The following is a 25894-nucleotide window of genomic DNA, read 5'->3' on the forward strand; positions in this document are numbered from 1 at the left end:
ATTAACTGGAATGAATCAATAAACACAATAGCTGACATAGACTGTGAGTTAATTTTAAGTTAGGCCTACAGTTGCATACGGCAGGACTACACAATGCAAACCTGTATAAAGCATGCTCAGCCCTGTGAGTTTTATTGCTAAATCATGTTGCTTTCTGTGTGTCTGTGTAGAGGAAAATTCCTAGTCCTTCTTTAAAATATAATTCATATGATAAAGTACAAGGTTTCTGCAGTTTTACAGGGTTTCATCCACCCCAAGGCCATTTGTTTTTCCAGGAGTAAAAAAAAAAAACATGTGACGTGATTAGAAAAACTCTGGTCCCATCATAGCCCATATTAAATCTTTTTACAACAGATTAATCAAGTCATAGCGTATAAGGTCTGGAGTTTTATCTGGTTAGGTTACCAGATCAGGAAAAACTACGGGCCCCAGAATTGTTTTTACACCACACCACTCTGGGACCTCTGGTGCGACCTCTGGTAACAGACTATGCTGGTGAGAGATTAATCTGCCTCTCGTGTACTCAATAACACTGAACCTGACTCTTCTGTCATAAAGCCTATATAATACTGTCCTTATGGAAAAATGGCTGTTGAGTGAACTACCACATTGTCCTGCCTTCATAGTCTATATCAGTTGGCTGCTAGGAATGTAGCCTGCCCCTAGCTCTTTTATGCCTTGTCCCCACTAGACATAGTCAGGCAGGGCTGACTACAACACGGCAGGCTAAACCAGTCTGTCTGCTCAGGCACATAAGGTGTCTGCTCCCATTATTTTACTACAAAATATATACAGTTACATCAGCTCTGGTACCATCAATGGCTTTCTATATATGACATTCATCTCGTTTTCTTTCATTTTTCAGCAGCAAAAATGAAGGCTTTTGACGTCTTGTGCACTGCATTTCAATGCCTATGCAATTTTATTGTAAAGAATTTCTCTGTTGTAGAATTATATATAGAGTTATGCCGTAAGGGTACTATCACCTCTGCATGTTTTATTCGTCACCCACAAACAAATACGGTATTTTGACCCAGGTCTGCTGCAGTGGTGGAAAAAGTACCCAACTGTCATACTTGAGTAAAAGTATAAATGCCTTAATAGAAAGTTACTCGGGAAAAAGTGAAATTCAGCCAGTAAAATACTACTTCAGTAAAAGTCTAAAAGTATTTGGTTTTAAATATACTTAAGTATCAAAAGTAAACGTAATTGCAAAAATATACTTAACTATCAAAATTAAAAGTATAAATCACTTAATTCCAAATATAAGCAAAGCAGATGGCACCATTTTCTTGTTTTTAAATTAACGGATAGCCAGGGTCACAGGCAGTAGGGATGACCACGTGTTCTCTTGATAAGTGTGTGAATTTGACTATTTTCCTTTCCTGCTAAGCATTCAAAATGTAATGAGTACTTTTGGTTGTCAGTGAAAATGTATGGAGTAAAAAGTACAATATTTTCTTTAGGAATGTTGTGAAGTAAAACTTGTCAAAAATATAAATAGTAAAGTACAGCTACCCCAAAATACTACTTAAGTACTACTTTAAAGTATATTTACTTAAGTACTTTGCACTACTGGTCTACTGTAAAAGCACACATACAAGGCCATTTATACACATACATGTATATAGCCATGGTTGTGTTGTGTGATCTTGAACGCAGGTCACGAGACCAAAGCCATGAAGAACAACAATGGACCGAGGTATAAACGCAGTAAATTGGAGCGCAGGCTGAACGTGGACGTGCTGTGGAGCGTTGTCCTGCTGGTCATCATGTGTCTGACTGCAGCTATAGGTCCGTACTGATCAATATAACTGACCACATCTATATGAAAACATGTGTCCGACCACAGCTATACAGTAGGTTTGTATTGCTCTCAATTTAACTGACCACAGCTGTATGTGTTTGCTATATAAACACACTACTTATCCACACAGTTCTTGGTCTTTGCTGTTTTACCACAGCTACAGTTGAAGTCAGAAGTTTACATACACTTAGGTTGGAGTCAATAAAACTTGTTTTTCAACCACGCCACAAATTTCTTGTTAACAAACTATAGTTTTGGCAAGTCGGTTAGGACATCTACTTTGCATGACACAAGTCATTTTTCCAACAATTGTTTACAGACAGATTATTTCACTTGTAATTCACTGTATTACAATTCCAGTGGGTCAGAAGTTTACATACACTAAGTTGACTGTGCCTTTCAACAGCTTGGAAAATTCCAGAAAATGATGTCATGGCTTTAGAAGCTTCTGACAGGCTAATTGACATAATTTGAGTCAATTGGAGGCCTACCTTCAAACTCAGCGCCTCTTTGCTTGACATCATGGGACAATCAAAAGAAATCAGCCAAGACCTCAGAAAAAAATTGTAGACCTCCACAAGTCTGGTTCATCCTTGGGAGCAATTTCCAAATGCCTGAAGGCACCACGTTCATCTGTACAAACAATAGTATGCAAGTATAAAAACCATGGGACCACGCAGCCGTCATACCGCTCAGGAAGGAGACGCGTTCTGTCTCTTAGAGATGAACGTACTTTGGTGCAAAAAGTGCAAATCAATCCCAGAACAACAGCAAAGGACCTTGTGAAGATGCTGGAGGAAACAGGTACAAAGTATCTATATCCACAGTAAACGAGTCCTATATCGACATAACCTGAAAGGCCGCTCAGCAAGGAAGAAGCCACTGCTCCAAAACCACCATAAAAAAGCCAGACTATGGTTTGCAACTGCACATAGGGACAAAGATCGTACTTTTTGGAGAAATGTCCTCTGGTCTGATGAAACAAAAATAGAACTGTTTGGCCATAATGACCATTGTTATGTTTGCAGGAAAAAGGGGGAGGCTGGCAAGCCGAAGAACACCATCCCAACCGTAGAGCATGGGGGTGGCAGCATCATGTTGTGGGGTGCTTTGCTGCAGGAGGGACTGGTGCACTTCACAAAATAGATGGCAACATGAGGATGGAAAATTCTGTGGATATATTGAAACAACATCTCAAGACATCAGTCAGGAAGTTAAAGCTTGGTTGCAAATGGGTCTTCCAAACGGACAATGACCCCAAGCATACTTCCAAAGTTGTGGCAAAATGGCTTAAGGATAACAGTCAAGGTATTGGAGTGGCCATCACAAAGCCCTGACCTCAATCCCGTAGAAAATTTGTGGGCAGAACTGAAAAAGCGTGTGCGAGCAAGGAGGCCTACAAACCTGACCCAGTTACACCAGCTCTGTCAGGAGGAATGGGCCAAAATTAATCCAACTTATTGTGGGAAGCTTGTGGAAGGCTACCCAAAACGTTTGACCCAAGTTAAACAATTTAAAGGCAATGCTACCAAATACTAATTGAGTGTATGTGAACTTCTGTCCCACAGGGAATGTGATGAAAGAAATAGAAGCTGAAATAAATCATTCTCTACTATTATTCTGACATTTCACATTCTTAAAAAAAAGTGGTGATCCTGTCTGACCTAAGACAGGGAATTTTTACTAGGATTAAATGTCAGGAATTGTGAAACTGAGTTTAAATGTATTTGGCTAAGGTGTACGTAAACTTCCGACTTCAACTGTATAGCGCTGCTGTAAACAAGTCTTTTGACCACATCCGTATCATTCTTTGTGTCCCCCAGGCCATGGTCTCTGGCTCAGGAACCTGAAGGACGCTTCCTTTCTGATCCCTGACACCACGTCTCCTGCCCTGTCTGGCTTCTACCTGTTCTGGACCATGATCATAGTTTTACAGGTAGATAGCACACTAAATGTCTTAACTTTGTCTTAATTTAGCATCATGAATTTAGCATATTATCTTCCATTCTCTCCTCGGCAGGTGCTCATCCCCATCTCCCTGTATGTGTCCATCGAGATCGTCAAACTGTGTCAAATCTTCTTCATCCAGAACGACGTGGACTTCTATAATGAGTATATGGACTCCAGGATCCAGTGTCGGGCCCTGAACATCACAGAGGACCTGGGTCAGATTCAGTATGTGTTCTCAGACAAGACTGGCACGCTGACAGAGAACAAGATGGTGTTCCGGCGCTGCACCATTGCTGGGGTGGAGTACCCCCACGAGGAAAATGGTGAGAAGTCAAAGTACATTTTTCTACACAACACAACATTTTCCATCAGGGGTACTCATGATTAGGGTTGCAAGGGGAGGGTATATTACTGGAAACGTTCAAAGTTTACCAGTAAAATATCCAAATTTTTGTATCTTTCAGGGATTTTAGACATCTAGTGGCCCCTTTGGGTAATTCAGATTATCACAGGTGTATGTAATCATCTCTGGCCCTCTAAAATATGATTTTCTTTATATACAGTACCAGTCAAAAGTTTGGACACACCTACTCATTCAAGGGTTTGTCTTTATTTTGACTATTTTCTACATTGTAGAATAATAGCGAAGACATCACAACTATGAAATAACACATGGATTCACGTAGTAACCAAAAAAGTGTTAAACAAATCCAAATATATTTTATATTCTTCAAAGTAGCCACCCTTTGCCATGATGACAGCTTTAGACACTCTTGGCATTCTCTCAACCAGCTTCACCTGGAATGCTTTTCCAACAGTCAGTTCCCACATATGCTGAGCACTTGTTAGCTGCTTTTCCTTCACTCTGCCATCCAACGCATCCTAAACCATCTAAATTGGGTTGAGGTAGGGTGATTGTGGAGGTCAGGTCATCTGATGCAGCACTCCATCACCCCTTCTTGGTCAAATAGCCCTCACACATCCTAATGTTTTGCGTCATTGTCTTGTTGAAAAACAAATGATAGTCCCACTAAGCGCAAACCAGATGGGATGGCGTATCGCTGCAGAATGCTTCGGTAGCCATACTGATTAAGTGTGGCTTGAATTCTAAATAAATCACTGATAGTGTCCCCAGCAAAGCACCATCATACCTCCTCCTCCGTGCTTCACGGTGGGAACCACACGTATGGAGATCATCCGCTCACCTACTCTGCGTCTCACAAAGACACGGCAGTTGGAACCAAAAATGTCATATTTGGACTCCTCAGACCAAAGGACAGATTTCCACCGGTCTAATGTCCATTGCTCGTGTTTCTTGGCCCAAGCAAATCTCTTATTGGTGTCCTTCAGTAGTGGTTTCTTTGCAGCAGTTCGACCATGAAGGCCTGATTCACGCAGTCTCCTCTGAACAGTTGATGTTGAAATGTGTATATTACTTGAACTCTGTGAAGCATTTATTTGGGCTGCAATTTCTGAGGCTGGTAACTCTAATGAACGTATCCTCTGCAGCAGAGGTAACTCTGGTTCTTCCTTTCCTGTGGCGGTCCTTTATGAGAGCCAGTTTCATTATAGCGCTTGATGGTTTTTGCGACTACACTTGAACAAACTTTAAAAGTTCTTGAAATTTTCCGTATTGACTGACCTTCATGTCTTAAAGTAATGATGGACTGTCGTTTCGCTCTGCTTATTTGAGCTGTTCTTGCCATAATATGGATGTGGACTTTTACCAAATAGGACTATCTTCTGTATACCACCCCTACCTTGTCACAACACAACTGATTGGCTCAAACGCATTAAGAAGGAAAGAAATTCCACAAATTACCTGTTAACAAGGCACACCTGTTAATTGAAATGCATTCCAGGTGACTACCTCATGAAGCTGGTTGAGAGAATGCCAAGAGTATGCAAAGCTGTTATCAAGGCAAAGGGTGGCTACTTTGAAGAATCTCAAATATAAAATATATTTTGATTTGTTTAACCGCAAGCGTCCCACCTACTCAACAGCCAGTGTAATCCCGTGGCGCGATATTCAAATGCCTCAAAAATGCAAAAACTTCAATTTTTCAAACATATGACTATTTTACAGCCATTTTAAAGACAAGACTCTCGTTAATCTAACCACACTGTCCGATTTCAAAAAGGCTTTACAACGAAAGCAAAACATTAGATTATGTCAGCAGAGTACCCAGCCAGAAATAATCAGACACCCATTTTTCAAGCTAGCATATAATGTCACATAAACCCAAACCACAGCTAAATGCAGCACTAACCTTTGATGATCTTCATCAGATGACAACCCTAGGACATTATGTTATACAATACATGCATGTTTTGTTCAATCAAGTTCATATTTATATCAAAAACCAGCTTTTTACATTAGCATGTGACTAGCATTCCCACCGAACACTGCCGGTGAATTTACTAAATTACTCACGATAAACGTTCACAAAAAACATAACAATTATTTTAAGAATTATAGATACAGAACTCCTCTATGCACTCGCTATGTCCGATTTTAAAATGGCTTTTCGGTGAAAGCACATTTTGCAATATTCTCAGTAGATAGCCCTGTGATGCTAAATAGTAAAAATAAAGAAAATCCCTGGAATGAGTAGGTGTGTCCAAACTTTTGACTGGTACTGTACATTTTGAAATAAAATATGAGAAAGCTGTAAAACATTATGCTAAATGTAAACCATCAACTTAGTGAATACCATTGGTGTTTTAATATGAGGGTTTCAGCATGAAATATCCTTTATATTTATTTTACAAACTTCATTGATTAGATAATTATTTCATTAATTAGACCATAGGCTATTTTCTCTTGAACCATATCTACTAAACTCATGGACAATATGGACACAGATATAATAAATGAATACTCTATTTTTATAATAAAACAAAATTGTTATTCAAGTATAAATGACCAAAGTTACGATAAATTGCCATAGATTTTCTGTCAATTACCAAAATTACTGAAGATTCCGGTAACTTCGGTAAATTAACGGTAACTTTGCAACCCTACTCATCAGTGATATAGCATTGTGAATGTTTGAAAATAATAATATTTTTTGTGGGTGCTTATGTTTGACCTGAAACACCCTCGGGAGTGGCTCTAACCGCAAGGCTACCTGCCTCCCATGATACCATGACACTAAGGATTTTGTACAATGTATTTAACTATTTCTTTTGTCCCTCCCTGTCTGCCTTTCTGGCAGCGCGGAGGCTTGAAGTGTACGAGGAGGATGAGGCGATGGGTTGCTCCCACACGCTCAAGTCACGTGCCAGCGCCAAGTCCCTGAGCTGCAAGTCACTCAGCTGCAACCGCAGCTCTGTGTCCCTGCACACACTGACAGGCCACTCTGAGGGGGAGGAGTCACCCAGCCCCACCCTGCCCCGACACAGCGCCTTCAGTAGCCCCATGGTGAAACTCATACACCCAGTGTTTCTTAATCCATTCGCAATAAGACCCCTCAGGAGATGCACGTTTTTGTTCTAGCCAAGCACTAAGACACTTCTAATCAAGACTTGGTGATTAGTTGATTCATTGAATCACACACAACTGACGGCATGATATGAAATGTCTAATTCCAATTTTCCGGTCTTCCCTCAAGGAGAAGGATATAGTCCCAGACCCTTTCCTGGTTCAGAAGCTGAACTGTCTGTCCTCTCCGCTCTTCCTTCTGAGGGACGCCAGTATGGAGCTCACCTACATCGTTGACTTCTTCATGGCTCTGGCCATCTGCAACACGGTAGTGGTGTCTTCTCCCAACCAGCCCCGCCATGTGGTACGTAACAGCCTCAACTTAATAAAAGAAGGAGGTAGATGTTTGCAGGGTTCGCACACGGTGCTTAATTAAAGTACTTGAATTTGGCACTCTGAAATTCAAGTACTGCAATACTGCAAATCAGACATGTTCTCAGCTGGTACTTGAATTCAAATGAAAAGAGAAAATGATAATATGAAAAATATTTGAAAAATGTATTGGTCTTACGAATTCATTTCCAGGCAGACTGCCGAGTTTTATTTCCTCACATGTTTCGCACTCTGGTTTCCAGGTGAGATCGCTCATTCCACCCACACTGCCACTCAGCCAGGCAGGTACAGAACTGACTGATTAGGCACGCCAAACGTCACATAGATAGTTAAAATGCCGGGCAAATGTAGATTCAATGTGTGTATGGAAAATGTCTGAGATCTTGAATTTCAGCTCATTAAACATGGGACCAACACTTCACATGTTGCGTTTTATATTTTTGTTCAGTATAGTTTTCCCCTTTTTTTTCTCTTTTTTTTTTATCACTACATCACTGGACCCAACCAACCCACGTGTAATGTGCAAAAAATGTGTCAGACTTTGACATTGCTAGCATGGGTGAATCGGCCCTGAAGGGGGAAAGACACAAAGCTGCATCCTGCTCTGGCGCCAGTTCTACATTGACTTTTTCTCTCCAGAGCTTTTTAGCCTTGTTCAAGGAGCGCTCGCGATATTACGCTTCATCAAGTGGCAGCTGTACTTTTGCCGTTCTGGTGGCTGTTCACATGCCACTTTCTTCACACAGCCCACCCGCCCTTCTCGCGACCGGTGACGTTAAAGCTGCCTGTCAGAAGCAAGACGCTTTTTTGTAACTATGTCACGCCTGCTCTCGCTTTCCCTCTCGGCGGCCCATTATTATGCACACCTGTCACCATCGTTACGCGCTTCATGGGACTCACCTGGACTCTACCTAATTTATTGCCTCCCCTATATCTGTCACTTCCTCAGTTTCTTTCCCGTGTCTGCATTAATGTTGTTTTGTCCAGACGCTGTCCTTGTTTTGTTTCATGTCCGTTATTTATTAAATATTCACTCCCTGTACTTACTTCTCATCTCCCAGCGTCTGTCCTCAAACTATTAAGTAGTAGATTCCCAAATGCCCAATAAAAATACAATACAGTCATTAAGCTGCAATAGGAAATGTGTGTTCACCAGTAGGCATGTCCCAAAGCTCTGCTCATCTCTACTCAAATTACAACGTCATCACTACTGACTTACACTCATGTAAGTAGTAAAACACTTATTATTGAGTAGAACTTGTAAGGTAGTGATAAATATACTAAGTTTGTTTATTTATTTTTGAGGTTGTGGTGATATACTGCCATCTAGTGGTGACTAGAAACAATTGCATAATAGGAATAGGATTTGACATGGGTCCTCAGATCCTCAAAATTCTACAGCTGCACCATCGAGAGCATCCTGACTGGTTGCATCACTGCCTGGTATGGCAACTGCTTGGCCTTCGACCACAAGGCACTACAGATTGTAGTGCGAACGGCCCAGTACATCACTGGGGCCAAGCTTCCTGCCATCCAGGACCTCTACCAGGCGGTGTCAGAGGAAGGCCCTAAAAATTGTCAAAGACTCCAGCCACCCTAGTCATAGACTGTTCTCTCTGCTACCGCATGGCAAGCAGTACCGGAGCGCCAAGTCTAGGTCCAAGAGGCTTGTAAACCGTTGATGATAATGAATCCCGTTCAGTGAAGCCTAGAAAGCCAGTGACGTAGACCTCTGGAACTGGTGAACAGAATGAGCATCAGTACCGGGGGGATCCGTGACAAAAGTCCTTGAATTTGACATGCCACTTTCTGTACAAACCCTGTGTTCGCGATGTTTTAATTCCAAACATCTATCCATGTGTAGTCCTCAAAGGGGGAAAGCACATGCTAAATGTAACAAAAATACACTGCTCAAAAAAATAAAGGGAACACTTAAACAACACAATGTAACTCCAAGTCAATCACACTTCTGTGAAATCAAACTGTCCACTTAGGAAGCAACACTGATTGACAATAAATACATTTCACATGCTGTTGTGCAAATGGAATAGACAACAGGTGGAAAATATAGGCAATTAGCAAGACACCCCCAATAAAGGAGTGGTGGTTCTGCAGGTGGTGACCACAGACCACTTCTCAGTTCCTATGCTTCCTGGCTGATGTTTTGGTCACTTTTGAATGCTGGCAGTGCTTTCACTCTAGTGGTAGCATGAGACGGAGTCTACAACCCACACAAGTGGCTCAGGTAGTGCAGCTCATCCAGGATGGCACATCAATGCGAGCTGTGGCCAGAAGGTTTGCTGTGTCTGTTAGCGTAGTGTCCAGAGCATGGAGGCGCTACCAGGAGACAGGCCAGTACATCAGGAGACGTGGAGGAGGCCGTAGGAGGGCAACAACCCAGCAGCAGGACCGCTACCTCCGCCTTTGTGCAAGGAGGAGCAGGAGGAGCACTGCCAGAGCCCTGCAAAATGACCTCCAGCAGGCCACAAATGTGCATGTGTCTGCTCAAACGGTCAGAAACAGACTCCATGAGGGTGGTATGAGGGCCCGACGTCCACAGGTGGGGGTTGTGCTTACGGCCCAACACCGCGCAGGACGTTTGGCATTTGCCAGAGAACACCAAGATTGGCAAATTCGCCACTGGCGCCCTGTGCTCTTCACAGATGAAAGCAGGTTCACACTGAGCACATGTGACAGACGTGACAGAGTCTGGAGACGCCGTGGAGAACGTTCTGCTGCCTGCAACATCCTCCAGCATGACCGGTTTGGCGGTGGGTCAGTCATGGTGTGGGGTGGCATTTCTTTGGAGGGCCGCACAGCCCTCCATGTGCTCGCCAGAGGTAGCCTGACTGCCATTAGGTACCGAGATGAGATCCTCAGACCCCTTGTGAGCCCATATGCTGGTGTGGTTGGCCCTGGGTTCCTCCTAATGCAAGACAATGCTAGACCTCATGTGGCTGTAGTGTGTCAGCAGTTCCTGCAAGAGGAAGGCATTGATGCTATGGACTGGCCCGCCCGTTCCCCAGACCTGAATCCAATTGAGCACATCTGGGACATCATGTCTCGCTCCATCCACCAACGCCACGTTGCACCACAGACTGTCTAGGAGTTGGCGGATGCTTTAGTCCAGGTCTGGGAGGAGATCCCTCAGGAGACCATCCGCCACCTCATCAGGAGCATGCCCAGGCGTTGTAGGGAGGTCATACAGGCACGTGGAGGCCACACACACTACGGAGCCTCATTTTGACTTGTTTTAATGACATTACATCAAAGTTGGATCAGCCTGTAGTGTGGTTTTCCACTTTAATTTTGAGTGTGACTCCAAATCCAGACCTCCATGGGTTGATAAATTGGATTTCCATTGATTATTTTTGTGTGATTTTGTTGTCAGCACATTCAACTATGTAAAGAAAAAAGTATTTAATAAGATTATTTCATTCATTCAGATCTAGGATGTGTTATTTTAGTGTTCCCTTTATTTTTTTGAGCAGTGTATATATGTTTGACCAGGGTTAGTGCCAATTCCATTTCAACTGATGTTGTCAATTACATTCCCAGGTCCAGGTGCCTGAGGTCTCCCGTACCCCCCTTAAATCCCTGGAGGACATCAAGATGCTATTCCAGCGTTTTGGCCTCCCCCGCTTCTCCACACTCTCTCCTCCCCACACTACAGAGAGCCCTCGCAGCTTCACACGCAGGCTCTTTTCCAGAGGCAAAGCAGCCTCCTTCACCCCCAGCCCCTCCCCTACCCCCACCAAGCTGGGTACAGAGCCAGACGGGGAGCCTAACCTTGAGGCCTCCATCCTAAGTATCAAACCAGGGCTGGATGGGGTCCCTGGAGGGGATGGGGACCAAGGGTATGAGGAGGAGGAGGGAGAGCATGGCTCTTGGAAAGATGAAGAGGACAAGATGTTACACCTCAACCCAGGGGCCTGGAGTGGGCTGGAGAACTCAAACGGAGCCGAAGGCCCTCCCTGTGAACCTGGGGCAGATGAACTGATCTATGAGGCGGAGAGCCCTGACGAGGCGGCTCTGGTCCACGCGGCCAGGGCCTACCGCTGCACCCTGCAGGGACGCTCACTCGAGCGCCTTCTGGTGGAGCTGCCAGGGATGGGCAGCCTGGCTGTGCGCCTGCTCCACATCCTGCCCTTCGACTCCACCCGCAAGAGGATGTCTGTGGTGGTCCGCCACCCGCTCACCAACCAGGTGGTGGTCTACACCAAGGGAGCCGACTCGGTCATCATGGACCTGGCAGAGTCACCTAAAGGTGCTGAGCAGTCAGACGGGAGACAGGGTCACATCAGAGAACAAACCCAGAAACACCTAGACAACTACGCCAGGGAAGGCCTTCGCACCCTCTGCATCGCTAAGAAGGTACAGACATCTACAGTGGTTAAACTTTTTAGCTTTGACCTTAAATACCACATTAGTTCACATTTGTGTCTATGGAGAAAAGACTTGATAACTTAGAATAGTTGATTGTCCTCAGTAGAATAAATTATTTTTCAGACTGGTGACTTACTGGTGCATTGTGCTAACAGGTGTTGGAGGAGGAGGAGTATGAAATTTGGTTGAAGCGTCATGCATTTGCTGAGACCAGTATAGAGAACAGAGAGGAGCTTCTACTGGAGTCTGCACAGAGACTGGAAACCAACCTCACCCTACTGGGTAAAACTCCACAGACATGTTTTCTTACACCATTAGGAGAATAAGGATGATTTATTTTATTTCTTGCTAAAGTATTAGTCATAGGGTACAAATCAATTAAAGGCACAGCCTGTAACTTTCATAGTCAAAAGTGTTGCTCCTACACTTGTTTATAAACTGTGGTGGTGAATTGAAGGAGCAACTTGGTTACAGTGCATTCGGAAAGTATTCAGACCCCTTGACTTTTTCCACATTTTGTTAAGTTACAGCCTTATTCTAAAATTGATGAAATAGTTTTTTTCCCCTAAAAACAGTTGCATTTATTTATGAATGCAATTTCCGATATGGAACGGTTTATTTATTGTTTAAGCTAATTCTTCAAGGCTCGCTTTATTTTATTTTAAAACAAAAATGCTTGATTCCATTTCAAATCATGAATGACTGGTATGCTGTGTGATGACATACACAAACTAATGAATGATTGATTGATGCAGTAGCCTATATAAGTATTGAAATATAGGTCTAAGTAAGTTATGGTGTTAATGCTTAACCGGATGCGCTCTTAGGCCTACAGCTCAATGGTGGTTATACGAGGCTGCTATACTAAGCCTACTAATGATAATGACATTACTTATGATCATAATAGTAATAATTACAATAAGAAGGAGATCAAGAAAAAGGAAAGTTATTGTTATTTTACAAATCATTTTTTGGACAATTTGGAACAGCGTAAACAGCACTAAGTAAATTCTGAATAATACCAGAGAGGCTGTTCTAACGAAAAACAGTTTAATGCCTTTATTTATTAGTCAAAAATTTGGACACACCTACTCATTCAAGGGTTTGTCTTTATTTTGACTATTTTCTAAATTGTAGAATAATAGTGAAGACATAAACTATGAAATAACACATGGAATCATGTAGGAACCAAAAAAGTGTTAAACAAATCAAAATATATTTTATATTTGAGATTCTTCAAAGTAGCCACCCTTTGCCTTGATGACAGCTTTGCACACTCTTGGCATTCTCTCAAGCAGCTTCAACTGTTCAGAGGAGACTGCGTGAATCAGGCCTTCATGGTCGAATTGCTGCAAAGAAACCACTACTAAAGGACACCAATAATAAGAGACTTGCTTGGGGCAAGAAACATGAGCCAATGGACATTAGACTGGTGGAAATCTATCCTTTGGTCTGATGAATACAAATTTGAGATTTTTGGTTCCATCCGCCGTGTCTTTGTGAGACGCAGAGTAGGTGAATGGATGATCTCCACATGTGTGGTTCCCACCGTGAAACATGGAGGAGGTGTGGGGGTGTCTTGCTGGTGACACTGTCAGTGATTTCTTTAGAATTCAAGGCACACTTAACCAGCATGGCTACCACAGCATTCTGCAGCAATATGCCATCCCATCTGGTTTGCGCTTAGTGGGACTATAATTTGTTTTTCAACAGGACAATGACCCAAAACACACCTCCAGGCTGTGTAAGGGCTATATGGCCAAGGAGGAGGGTGATGGAATGTTTTGATGTCTTCACTATTATTCTACAATGTAGAAAATAGTACAAATAAAGAAAAACCCTGGAATGAGTAGGTGTGTACAAACTTTTGACTGGTACTGTATATAGATATTGTTTGCTACCGCTCGACTAACAGCCTATCGACCAAACAATCGACCAGTTGACTAAATGGGGTCACCCCTAAACTTGGTTAGGGGCTAGCAACAACCAATTGCAATGGCTGAATGTAGTGTTACTGTTTCTGTCGCCAGGGGCAACAGGGATTGTGGATAGATTGCAGGAAGAGGTGCCAGAGACCATTGAGGCACTACAGAGAGCAGGGGTCAAAGTATGGGTCCTCACAGGGGACAAACAAGAGACTGCCATAAATATCGCCTGTGCCTGCAAACTGCTCAGGTCCACAGACCAACTGCTGACTGCTAACTGTGGTAGCAAGGTGAATGTTATCCTGTTATTCTAAATTATTTGTCCTTCAAAATGCGTTCCTGTCATCCTGCTGTCAATCTTCCTCATCCTGTCTTGTCTCTCTCTTCAGGAGGCCTGCAAGGCCTTGTTGCTGGAGCTGCGGGCGGAGGTGGAGTGTGGCGAGGCAGCTGAGGGCATGTCAGGCTTCACCCTGGTGGTGGATGGGCGCACGCTGGACTTCGCCCTGCAGGAGGACCTGAAAGGGGACTTCCTGGAGCTGAGCCGGCGCTGCAGGGCCGTGGTCTGCTGCCGCTCCACCCCACTTCAGAAGAGCCATGTGGTACAACTAGTACGGGACCAGCTCCGAGTCATGACCCTCGCCATAGGTCAGTGGAAGTCGGTAACAATTAAATAAATGAGAAGTCCAGGATATATAAACATTTATGCACATTTATAAGGCAGTAGGAATAGCCCTGTCTTAGTGCTTCCAATCTAGATTTCTTAAGTCTGGGGCGTCCTTTTTGTCCAGGTGATGGAGCCAACGATGTCAGTATGATCCAGGTAGCAGATGTTGGCATTGGGATATCTGGCCAGGAGGGCATGCAGGCTGTGATGTCCAGTGACTTTGCCATCTCCAGGTTTAAACACCTCCGCAAGCTGCTGTTGGTCCATGGCCACTGGTGCTACACACGCCTGGCCAACATGATTCTCTACTTCTTCTACAAGAATGTGGTAAGAACATCTCTCACTCACCCCAGGCACACACACACTCACTATCTCTGTCTTTATTTTCTCTTCCTCCCTCCCTTCGTCCCTCTCTCTTCCTGTGTGTGTAGATGTATGTGAATCTGCTGTTCTGGTACCAGTTCTTCTGTGGTTTCTCGGGGAGCGTCATGACCAACTCCTGGGTGCTCATCTTCTTCAACCTCCTCTTCACCTCCGCCCCTCCCCTTCTCTACGGGATCCTGGACAAAGACGTGTCTGCAGAAACCCTCATTAAGTTTCCGGAGCTCTACAAATCCGGACAGAATTCCAAGGTGTGTTAAGGAGGAATCTGGTTGTATTAGGACAGTTATTTCCAACTCTGGTCCTTGGGTATATTTTTGTTGTAGCCCAGCACTAACACATACATAAATAAAACATATCAATGTGTGTATCTTTCCAGGCCTACCTCCCTTCTACCTTCTGGCTGACGATGCTGGACGCTCTTTACCAAAGCCTTGTCTGTTTCTTCATTCCTTACTTTGTGAGTAGATTTCCACAAATCGTGTTATTGCCATTGATCTATTGTGTTTTGATACATATACCCTGAGAAGGGGTCAGTGAGGTGGTGTTGTTCTCTCTAGTCTGGGAGTAGTTTCAGTTGAATGGGGCATCATGCCATACCCCGCCTTTGAAGGCATGACAGGATTTCCTTATTTTTGGTCAGGCATATGCAGGGTCAGATGCAGACATGCTCTCCTTTGGGTCTCCCATCAACGCCTCGGCCCTCCTCATCATCCTACTACACCAGGTCATCGAGAGCCGCACACTGGTGAGAATCACACCTTACCTGACACACCCATAGGTTGATTTTTTTACACATTTTATTACGTTACAGCCTTATTCTAATATGGATACAATTATTTTGGGGGGTGGGAATGCCACTTTGAAAGTTCCATGCTTAAATTCATAATGAAGTCTGAGATTGTCACTGTTTACAAATAATTCATTTTCATTGCAAATAAGACACACTGGCTTGGCATTGGGAAAATATTGTAAGATCAACACATCTCTTTGTCCATTCTTCCCTGAAACTTCGATTTTCACCTTTCTTTTGATACTTTTTGAGAGCAACATTCTTTAGCTTTCAAGTTAATTGTTCTGAACAAATGTAGTGGAGCCTACAGTATGCTACGTAAAGTGCATTCAGAAAGTATACAGACCTCTTGACTTTTACCACATTTTGTTACGTTACAGCCTTATTCTAAAAAAAAAAAAAAAAATTACTTTTTAAATTTCCCTCATCAATCTACACACAACACCACATAATGACAAAGCAAAAACAGGTTTTTAGAATTTTTTGCAAAAAATGTTTAAATTACCTTATTTACATAAGTATTCAGACCCTTTGCTATAAGACTCGAGCTCAGGTGCATCCTGTTCCCATTGATCATCCTTGAGATGTTTCTACAACTTGATTGGAGTCCACCTGTGGTGAATTCAATTGATTGGAAACGATTTGGAAAGGCACAAACCTGTCTATATAAGGTCCCATAGTCAACAGTGCATGTCAGAGCAAAAACCAAGCCATGAGGTCGAAGGAATTGTCCGTAGAGCTCTGAGACAGGATTGTGTCGAGACACAGATCTGAGGAAGGGTACCAAAACAGTTCTGCAGCATTGAAGGTCCCCAAGAACACCATGGCCTCTGTCATTCTTAAATGGAAGAAGTTTGGAACCACCAAGACTCTTCCTTGAGCTGGCTGCCCGGCCAAACTGCGCAATTGGGGGAGAAGGGCCTTGGTCAGGGAGGTGACCAAGAACCTGATGGTCACTCTGACAGAGCTTCAGAGTTCCTCTGTGGAGATGGTAGAACCTTCCAGAAGGACAACGATCTTTGCAGTACTCCACCAATCAGGCCTTTATGGTAGAGTGGTCAGACGGAAGCCACTCCTAGTAAAAGGCACATGACAGCCTGCTTGGAGTCTCAGACCATGAGAAACAAGATTCTCTGGTCTGATGAAACCAAGATTGAACTCTTTGGCCTGAATGCCAAGAGTCACGTCTGGAGGAAACCTGGTACCAACCCTACCGTGAAGCATGGTGGTGGCAGCATGCTATGGGGATGTTTTTCAGCGACAGGGACTTGGAGCCTAGTCAGGATTGAGGGAAAGATGAACGAAGGAAAGTACAGAGAGATCCTTGATGAAAATCTACTCCAGAGCGCTCAGGACCTCATCTTCCAACAGGACAATGACCCTAAACACACAGCCAAGACAACGCAGGAGTGGCTTCGGGACAAGTCTCTAAATGTCCTTGAGTGGCCCAGCCAGAGCCCGGACTTGAACCTGATCGAACATCTCTGGAGAGACCTGAAAATAGCTGTGCAGCGACGCTCCCCTTCCAACCCGACAGAGCTTGAGAGGATCTGCAGAGAAGAATAGGAGAAACTCCCCGAATACAGGTATGCCAAGCTTGTAGCGTCATACCCAAAAAGACTTGAGGCTGTAATTGTTTGTTTTTATACATTTGCAAACATTTCCTAAAACCTGTTTTCACTTTGTGATTATGGAGTAATGTGTGTAGATTGATGAGGGGGAAAAAAGATTTAATCATTTTTAGAATAAGGCAGTAACGTAACATGTGGAAAAAGTCAAAGGAGTCTGAATACATTTTCCGAATGCACTGTATTTATCACTTTTGACTAGGTCTCAATGCCTTCACATTTTGAAGGGGCAACTCATGGGTTCAAGTTGTGAATAAGTGCACCTGGGATCGTGTCTGAATATTCCTGTTCCATGTTATGTACTCTATTTATATTCCTATGTTGATCTGTGCTATGTTCCTGTGTTACAGACATGGCTACATGTGTTAGTTCTGGTGGGTAGTGCTCTCTTCTACTTCTCTTTCACCCTGGTCTTCAGTGTGGTGTGTGTGACATGTAGTCCCCCCACCAATCCCCTTGGTGTGGACAAGCTCCAGATGTCCCAACCACTCTTCTATGGAGTGTGTGGCCTCACCACCGTGCTGGCACTGCTACCAAGGTATACATACCAACAGTAGTGCCAACATTTTTCAGACAGAATCACTGCTCGATTTGAGACCCACGTCATAAAAAAACATATTTTTTGTAAATCGTTTTTTAAACCTTTTCTACCTTCACTCACTGTCACTCTTTCAGATTCCTGTTCCATGCATTGTGCAACAGCATCTCCCCCACTGACACACTGAAGGCTGCTCTGATGGACCAGCTCAACCCAGACAACTACTGTAGGAGGATGCAGCGCTGGAACCAGACCCAGGCCCAGAGTAAAGCCAGGGGCCTCGTCATCAACGTGGAAGACTTGGACATCAAGATCCCTGACTTTATACTCCCTAAAGAGCTGAAGGAATGCAGAGCTGCCACTGGCTCTGTGTTCTCCTGACCTCAGAGGCTACAGGAGATGGCTACCATAGAAATAGAAAGAAAAGAATAGTTCCCATTCAAGTCATTGATGGCATAATTGGTGGACATGTGGCCATTGTGAGTGTACTCATAGGAGCAAAGAAGGAAGTAAAAGCAGGAAGTAGAAGCTGGAAATGTACCCATCAATCTGTGCTGTGATTTGTTGAATTAACTCAACTGACATTACAAAAAATACATTCCATTGCATGAGCCACATCAGTTAACATCATTTGAATGAACATTATACATTAACATGGAAATTCTTTCATCACAATACCAGGCAGGCATTGCTAGAGTACCCATGAGTTTACCAGTCAAATTGCAAGGGTTAGAGGTTCCAAGTCTGTGCTATTCATTATTTACATGGTGGCTACAGGGTTCAACCCTAACACCCTTCAAAGCTAGCTGGCTATCCAGGGCAAAGAGATGGATGTTTCTCATGTGCCTAGAGTGGCATTAACATGGAGTCATGGTCCCTTGAGAAAAGATTGGTGATGTGGACACCTAGATATTCATAAACGTGTCTGCTGTACGGTAGAACTTTGACACAATCCAGTGTCCATGGTGAAGAGGCCCCTTCATAGTGCACTACACCCGAACACTGCTAGGTGTGGTCCACTCTGGCCCTCTTCAGTGTGCACTGAGCATGTAGAGAACAGAATGCTATTAGTTATCATTATTAGTTATCAAAGCGCTGCTTTGTTGAGAAGGGTGGAATTGTATGCAGGAGTGGTTAATGTTTGGAATGTGTTTACAATCCTTGAGCTGCCTACACTTATTTTTAAAGTTCACATCAAGCTATGACTCCTTTTTTTGTTTAGGCACAACTCTTCGACGTTGGCGTTTCTTCAACAAACACTTCAAAATAACATTGTAAATTATGCATTTGAAGAGCTAGACCAAATCAAAATGCTGTAAAGTGGCCTTTTCCTCCTGAATCACACTTGAATTCATTTGACTGGAGTTGAAATGGATTTGGCATGGACCTGACCTTTCTCACCACTGTTTCCCTCTGACCTGTAGTTGAGTAAAGCAGTCCACTAAAACATGGGATATATTTATTTAACATGTATTTCCTTGTTGAGATGCAATCTCTTTTTGAGAAAGTCCTGACCAAAGTGGCAGCACATGTTTAGTTACAAGACAAGAACCAAAATGCTATGTACAGTTACACACTGACAAAATGAAAATGAAATGTGGGAATTGATTGAGGGCATGCGGCTTCTAAAGCAAGACAACCAAAAGTGCAACTTAGTAGGCCTAAGTGCAGGAGGAGGATTCAGGTATGGCCCTCTATATGTGAAGTAGGCAGTGGTGTAAAGTACTTCAGTAAAAATACTTTAAAGTACTACTTAAGTTGTTTTTTGGGGATATTTTTACTATTTATATTTTTGACAACTTTTACTTTACTACATTCCTAAATAAAACAATGTACTTTTTACTCCATACCTTTTCCCTGACACCCAAAATAATCATTACATTTTGAATGCTTAGCAGGACAGGAAAATTGTCCAATTCACACACTTATCAAGAGAACATTCCTGGTCATCCCTACTGCATTTGATCTGGTGGACTCACTAAACACAAATGCTTTGTTTGTAAATTATGTCTGAGTGTTTGAGTGTGCCCCTGGGTATCTGTAAATTAAAAAACACATTGTGGTTTGCTTAATATAAGGAATTTGAAATGATTTATACTTTTGATACTTAAGTATATTTTAGCAATTACATTTACTTTTAATACTTAAGTATACTTAAAACCAAATACTTTTAGACTTTTACTCAAGTAGAATTTTACTAGGTGACTTTCACTTTTACTTGAGTCATTTTCTATCAAGGTATCATTAAGTATGACAATTGGGTACTTTTTCCACCACTGGAAGTAGGCTTTACAAATGTTCTCTTGAGTTTGCCTGGATAAGGCATTGGCATTCATATCTACTTCTGAGAAGTGACGTTTTTCTCTACCACATGCAATTCTGACCTGGTTAGGTCTTTTTTAGACAGATCATCCTCAGTATTTTATGTGGTAACATTAGACTGATGTAAAAAAAAATATATATAGATTTTTACAGTACAATCCTGCATATCAAATCCTGTACAACAGCTGATTTGAATATAGTCCAATTGGAAAAGTTTCAGAGCAATGATTAGAAATCATTATTTTATATCAACTTAATTCCAAATGTGTGTACTGTATCAGATATTGGTATAAATACATTAGCAACTCATGTGTTCTGTGTCATGTTAATTATTTGAGTTTAGTGTCGTTAAACGTCTGATGTTAATTTGTGTACAATAATTAGGGTTATTATAAGACAGAAACTACTTCATTAGCCTAATATTCTAAACAAGGGTAAATGGGGCCTGAGTCAACCCTGCTAGCTCCATCCCCTCTACCTCCCTCCATCTTATTTTTAAAATGTGGATAAAGAACAGTTTAATCCTACAAACTGTGGACCCGTTGAGATCACAGTAGGCACATGACTATGGCACAGACATTACTACAGTAGGCCTACAGTTTTACATTTTTGTTGTGGCGTGTCTGCTTAGAACTTCCTCATTTCCGCGTGTGTGTAGGATTTCGGTTGGTGCTTTTAGAATGTTGAGTCGACTCCGTAGCCTGACAGGTGGAGAATCGCACAGGTGATTTAATTGCCATCGTTTTCACGATGAGCTACTACAGTGACACGCCAAGTGTCGACAATGAGTTGGAGACAGGGTAAGAATGTCATTCTTGTCCCTATTCGTACATTATATCTTATAGCCTACCTGATCAAACGAAATTCAGAGCATGCGAAATTCAGAGCATGTGCAGACCAGCTGGCTGATGTGTTTACGGACATATTCAATCTATCCTTATCCCAGTCTGCTGTTCCCACATGCTTCAGGGGGCCACCATTGTTCCAGTTCCCAAGAAAGCTAAGGTAACTGAGCTAAATGACTATCGCCCCGTAGCACTCACCTCCGTCATCATGAAGTGCTTTGAGAGACTAGTCAAGGATCATATCACCTCCACCCTACCTGACACCTTAGACCCCCTCCAATTTGCTTACCGCCCCAATAGGTCCACAGACGAAGCAATCACACTGCACACTGCCCTAACCCATCTGGACAAGAGGAATGCCTATGTAAGAATGCTGTTCATCGACTACAGCTCAGCATTTAACACCATAGTACCCTCCAAACTCGTCATTAAGCTCGAGACCCTGGGTCTCGACCCCGCCCTGTGTAACTGGGTCCTGGACTTCCTGACGGGCCGCCCCCAGGTGGTGAGGGTAGGAAACAACATCTCCTGTACTCCCTGTTCACCCATGACTGCGTGGCCATGCACGCCTCCAACTCAATCATCAAGTTTGCAGACGACACTACAGTGGTAGGCTTGATTACCAACAACGACGAGACGACCTACAGAGAGGAGGTGAGGGCCCTCGGAGTGTGGTGTCAGGAAAATAACCTCACACTCAACGTCAACAAAACAAAGGAGATGATCGTGGACTTCAGGAAACAGCAGAGGGAGCACCCCCCTATCCACATCGACGGGACAGTAGTGGAGAAGGTGGAAAGTTTTAAGTTCCTCGGCTTACACATCATGGACAAACTGAAATGGTCCCCCCACACAGACAGTGTGGTGAAGAAGGCGCAACAGCGCCTCTTCAACCTCAGGAGGCTCAAGAAATTCGGCTTGTCACCAAAATCACTCACAAACTTTTACAGATGCACAATCGAGAGCATCCTGTCGGGTTGTATCACCGTATGGTATGGCCCACAACCGTAAGGCTCTCCAGAGGTTAGTGAGATCTGCACAACGCATCATCGGGGGCAAACTACCTGCTCTCCAGGACACCTACACCACCCGATGTCACAGGAAGGCTAAAAAGATCAAGGACAACAACCACCCGAGCCACTGCCTGTTCACCCCGCTATCATCCAGAAGGCGAGGTCAGTACAGGTGCATCAAATCTGGGACCGAGAGACTGAAAAACAGCTTCTATCTCAAGGCCATCAGACTGTTAAACAGCCATCACTAACATTGAGTGGTTGCTGCCAACATACTGACTCTGTCACGCCCTGACCGTAGAGATCCTTATTATTCTCTATGTTTGGTTAGGTCAGGGTGTGACTTGGGTGGGGAAGTCTATGTTTTTTGTTTCTTTGTTTTTGAGTGTGGTTCCCAATCAGAGGCAGCTGTCTATTGTTGTCTCTGATTGGGAATCATACTTAGGCAGCCTGTTTTCCACCTGTTTGTGGGAGGTTGTTTTCTGTTTAGCACCTGAGCCTGACAGAACTGTGCGCTTTTCGTGTTTTCTCCGTTTGTTATTTTGTTTGAGTGTGTTGTGAAATAAAGCATCATGAACACTTACCACGCTGCACCTTGGTCCACTTCTCCTTCCAGCGACAGGCGTTACAGACTCACTCTAGCCACTTTAATAATTAAAGATTGGATGTAATAAATGTATCACTAGTCACTTTAAACTATACCACTTTATATAATGCTTACATACACTACTCATCTCATATGTATATACTGTACTCTATACCATCTACTGCATCTTGCCTATGTCGTTCGGCCATCGCTCATCCATATTTTTATGTACATATTCCTATTCATTCCTTTACACTTGTGTGTATAAGGTAGTTGTTGTGAAATTGTTATATTTTTTGTTAGATATTAATGCATGATCGGAACTAGAAGCACAAGAATTTCGCTACACTCGCATTAACATCGGCTAACCATGTGTATGTGACAAATAAAATTTGATTTGATGAAATTGCTGTGCAATATGATCTTGTTGCCATCTGATGCACATTCAGATGTCATGAATCAGCACTGCAAAGCTCTCCCTGTCCTCTGCCATGCCTTGACTGTATTACTGTTGATGATATCTGGAAATGTGCATGTACACCCTGGCCCATCTAATGTTGCCAGCCCTAATTCTGACTTGTGCTCTGATATCTGCTTCAATGATTTCTGCTCCTGTAAATGCCTGGGTTTTCTGCACGTTAACACTAGAAGCTTATTACCTAAAATGGATCAATTGAAAGTGTAGGTTCAGAGCTCCAATCCAGATGTGTTGGTCATTACTGAGACGTGGTTAAGGAAGAGCGTTTTGAATACTGATGTTAACCTTTCTGGTTATAACCTTTTTCAGCAAGAAAGATCTTCCAAAGGTGGGGGAGTGGCAATCGTCACTAAGGATCACCTTCAGTGCTTGGTTGTCTCCACCAAGTCTGTCCCCAAACAATTTGATTTGCTGGTTTTAAGTATTAAACTTTCAAATAGCTCTTTGTTGACTGTTGCTGGGTGCTATCGTCCTCCATCAGCACCGGCCTGTACTCTACCTGTCCTAAGCTTTCTCCTTGCCCCTTACACCAAGTCTGAATTTGTCCTGCTGACCTAAACTGGGACATGCTTAAACCACCTAACCAAGTCCTAAAGTGTAAGGGGTGCGTAACTGGTGGCAGGGAAGTCAAACGCAGGAGAGCAGAACTTGGTGAATAGCCGGAGCAGTTTAATATATAAAACGGCATACAAAATAACAAACACATGGGTACAAAACCCGTAGCGCACCAGTAACAGATAGCACAAGTACTTACAATAAACGATTCCCGACAAGGACATGGGGGAAACAGAGGGAAAATATACAACATGTAATTAGGGAATTGAAACCAGGTGAGTGTGAAAACAAGACAAAACAAATAGAACATGAAAAACGGATCGGCGATGGCTAGAAGACCGGTGACGTCGACCGATGAACATCGCCCGAACAAGGAGAGGAACCGACTTTGCCAGAAGTCGTGACATAAAGCAATGGAACTCAAATCAAATGAAAGTTTATTTGTCACGTGCGCCCCCGAATACAACAGTGAAATGCTTACTTACAGACTCTATCCAATAGTGCAAAAAAGGTATTAGGTGAACAATAGGTAGGTAAAGAAATAAAACAACAGTAAAAAGACAGGCAATATACAGTAGCGAGGCTATAAAAGTAGCAAGGCTACACACAGACACCGGTTAGTCAGGCTGATTGAGGTAGTATGTACATGTAGATATGGTTAAAGTGACTATGCTTATATAATGAACAGAGAGTAGCAGTAGCGTAAAAGAGAGGTTGGCGGGTGGTGGGTGGGACACAATGCAGATAGTCCGGTTAGCCAATGTGCGGGAGCACTGGTTGGTCGGCCCAATAATCTTTCTCAGATTATTACCAATCCCACAAGGTATGACTCCAAACACCCAGAAAAGGCTACTCTTCTTGATGTTATTCTCACAAATAATCCTGATAGGTATTGTCTGGTGTTTTCTGTAATGACCTTAGTGATCACTGTTTTACAGCCTGCGTTCGTAATGGCTGCTCAGTGAAACGACCTGTCCTGATTTGTCATAGACGCTTGCTAAAAAACTTTCATGAGCAAGCCTTCCTTCATGAACTGGCCTCTGTAAAATGGTTTAGAATCAGCTTGATCCCCTGTCGAAGACGCTTGGACCTTCTTTTTTATATTTTCAGTGGTATTTTTAACAAACACGCCACCATAAAGAAAATGCGAATTATAAACGGTTCAGCCTCTGGTTCGACCGTGATCTTGCAGAGTTACTCCACCTCAAGAATTGCATTTGGCGAAAGGCTCGGCCCACGCATACTCAGGCTGACTGGCTCTCGTTCAGGCAAATGAGAAAGTAGTGCACTCAGGCTATCCGGAAGGCCCAAGTTAGTTACTTTAAGGAGCAGTTCTCTCTCTGTGGGTCTAACCCCAAGAAGTTCTGGAAAAGAGTTAAAGACCTGGAGAATAAACCTTCCTCCTCAGAGCTGCCCATGTCCCTTAAAGTTGATGATGTGGCTGTTACTGACAAGAAGAACATGGCTGAGTTCTTTAATCACCACTTCATTAACCTGTCTGGGAACCTGGGACGCTTGCGTCCCACCCTAGTCAACAGCCAGTGGAATCGCGTCGCGCGAAAAACAAATACCTCATAAATGCTATAACTTCAATTTCTCAAACATATGACTATTTTACACCATTTTATAGATACACCTCTCCTGAATCGAACCACGTTGTCCGATTTCAAAAAGGCTTTACAGCAAAAGCAAAACATTAGATTATGTTAGGAGAGTACCCTGCCAAAAAAAATCACACTGCCATTTTCAAAGCAACTAGCATGCATCACAAATACCCAAAACACAGCTAAATGCAGCTCTAACCTTTGACAATCTTCATCAGATGACACTCATAGGACATCATGTTACACAATACATGCATTTTTTGTTCGATAAAGTTCATATTTATATATAAAAACAGCATTTTACATCGGTGCGTGACGTTCAGAAAATATTTTCCCTCAAATGCTTCCGGTGAATCAGCGCTACAATTTACAAAATGACTATTCGAAAACATTGTTAAAATTTAATATTGTCATTCAAAGAATTATAGATTAACATCTCGTGAATGCAACCGCATTGCCAGATTTAAAAATAACTTTACTGGGAAATCACACTTTGCAATAAACGAGGTGGTATGCTCAGAAAAATAGGCTAGGCGATACATGTTAGCGCCATCTTGGAACCATCTAAAATCAAATATACTATTGTAAATATTCCCTTACCT

The 25894-nt window shown here is 43.0% G+C and overlaps 1 protein-coding gene across 3 annotated transcripts in view; it reads left to right on the forward strand.

Annotated features, from left to right (window-relative positions):
• LOC106611137 (phospholipid-transporting ATPase VD) overlaps positions 1–20520 on the forward strand; it is a 36681-nt gene extending 16161 nt beyond the window's left edge. For all 3 annotated transcript variants that reach the window (XM_014211030.3, XM_014211033.3, XM_014211032.3), the window contains 15 exons: positions 1663–1794; positions 3631–3743; positions 3828–4080; positions 6976–7181; positions 7372–7545; positions 11133–11948; positions 12116–12242; positions 13991–14175; positions 14275–14530; positions 14674–14876; positions 14981–15181; positions 15310–15390; positions 15574–15678; positions 17702–17889; positions 18027–20520. In XM_014211030.3, coding sequence (XP_014066505.2) covers positions 1663–1794; positions 3631–3743; positions 3828–4080; positions 6976–7181; positions 7372–7545; positions 11133–11948; positions 12116–12242; positions 13991–14175; positions 14275–14530; positions 14674–14876; positions 14981–15181; positions 15310–15390; positions 15574–15678; positions 17702–17889; positions 18027–18270 — 3284 coding nt within the window. In that variant the 3' untranslated portion in view covers positions 18271–20520. The remainder of the gene's footprint in view (positions 1–1662; positions 1795–3630; positions 3744–3827; positions 4081–6975; positions 7182–7371; positions 7546–11132; positions 11949–12115; positions 12243–13990; positions 14176–14274; positions 14531–14673; positions 14877–14980; positions 15182–15309; positions 15391–15573; positions 15679–17701; positions 17890–18026) is intronic.
• Positions 20521–25894: the final 5374 nt, after the last annotated feature.

The sequence above is a fragment of the Salmo salar genome, chromosome 09 (genome assembly GCF_965601325.2).
Source record: "Salmo salar chromosome 09, fSalSal1, whole genome shotgun sequence".
Classification (NCBI taxonomy): Eukaryota; Metazoa; Chordata; class Actinopteri; order Salmoniformes; family Salmonidae; genus Salmo; species Salmo salar.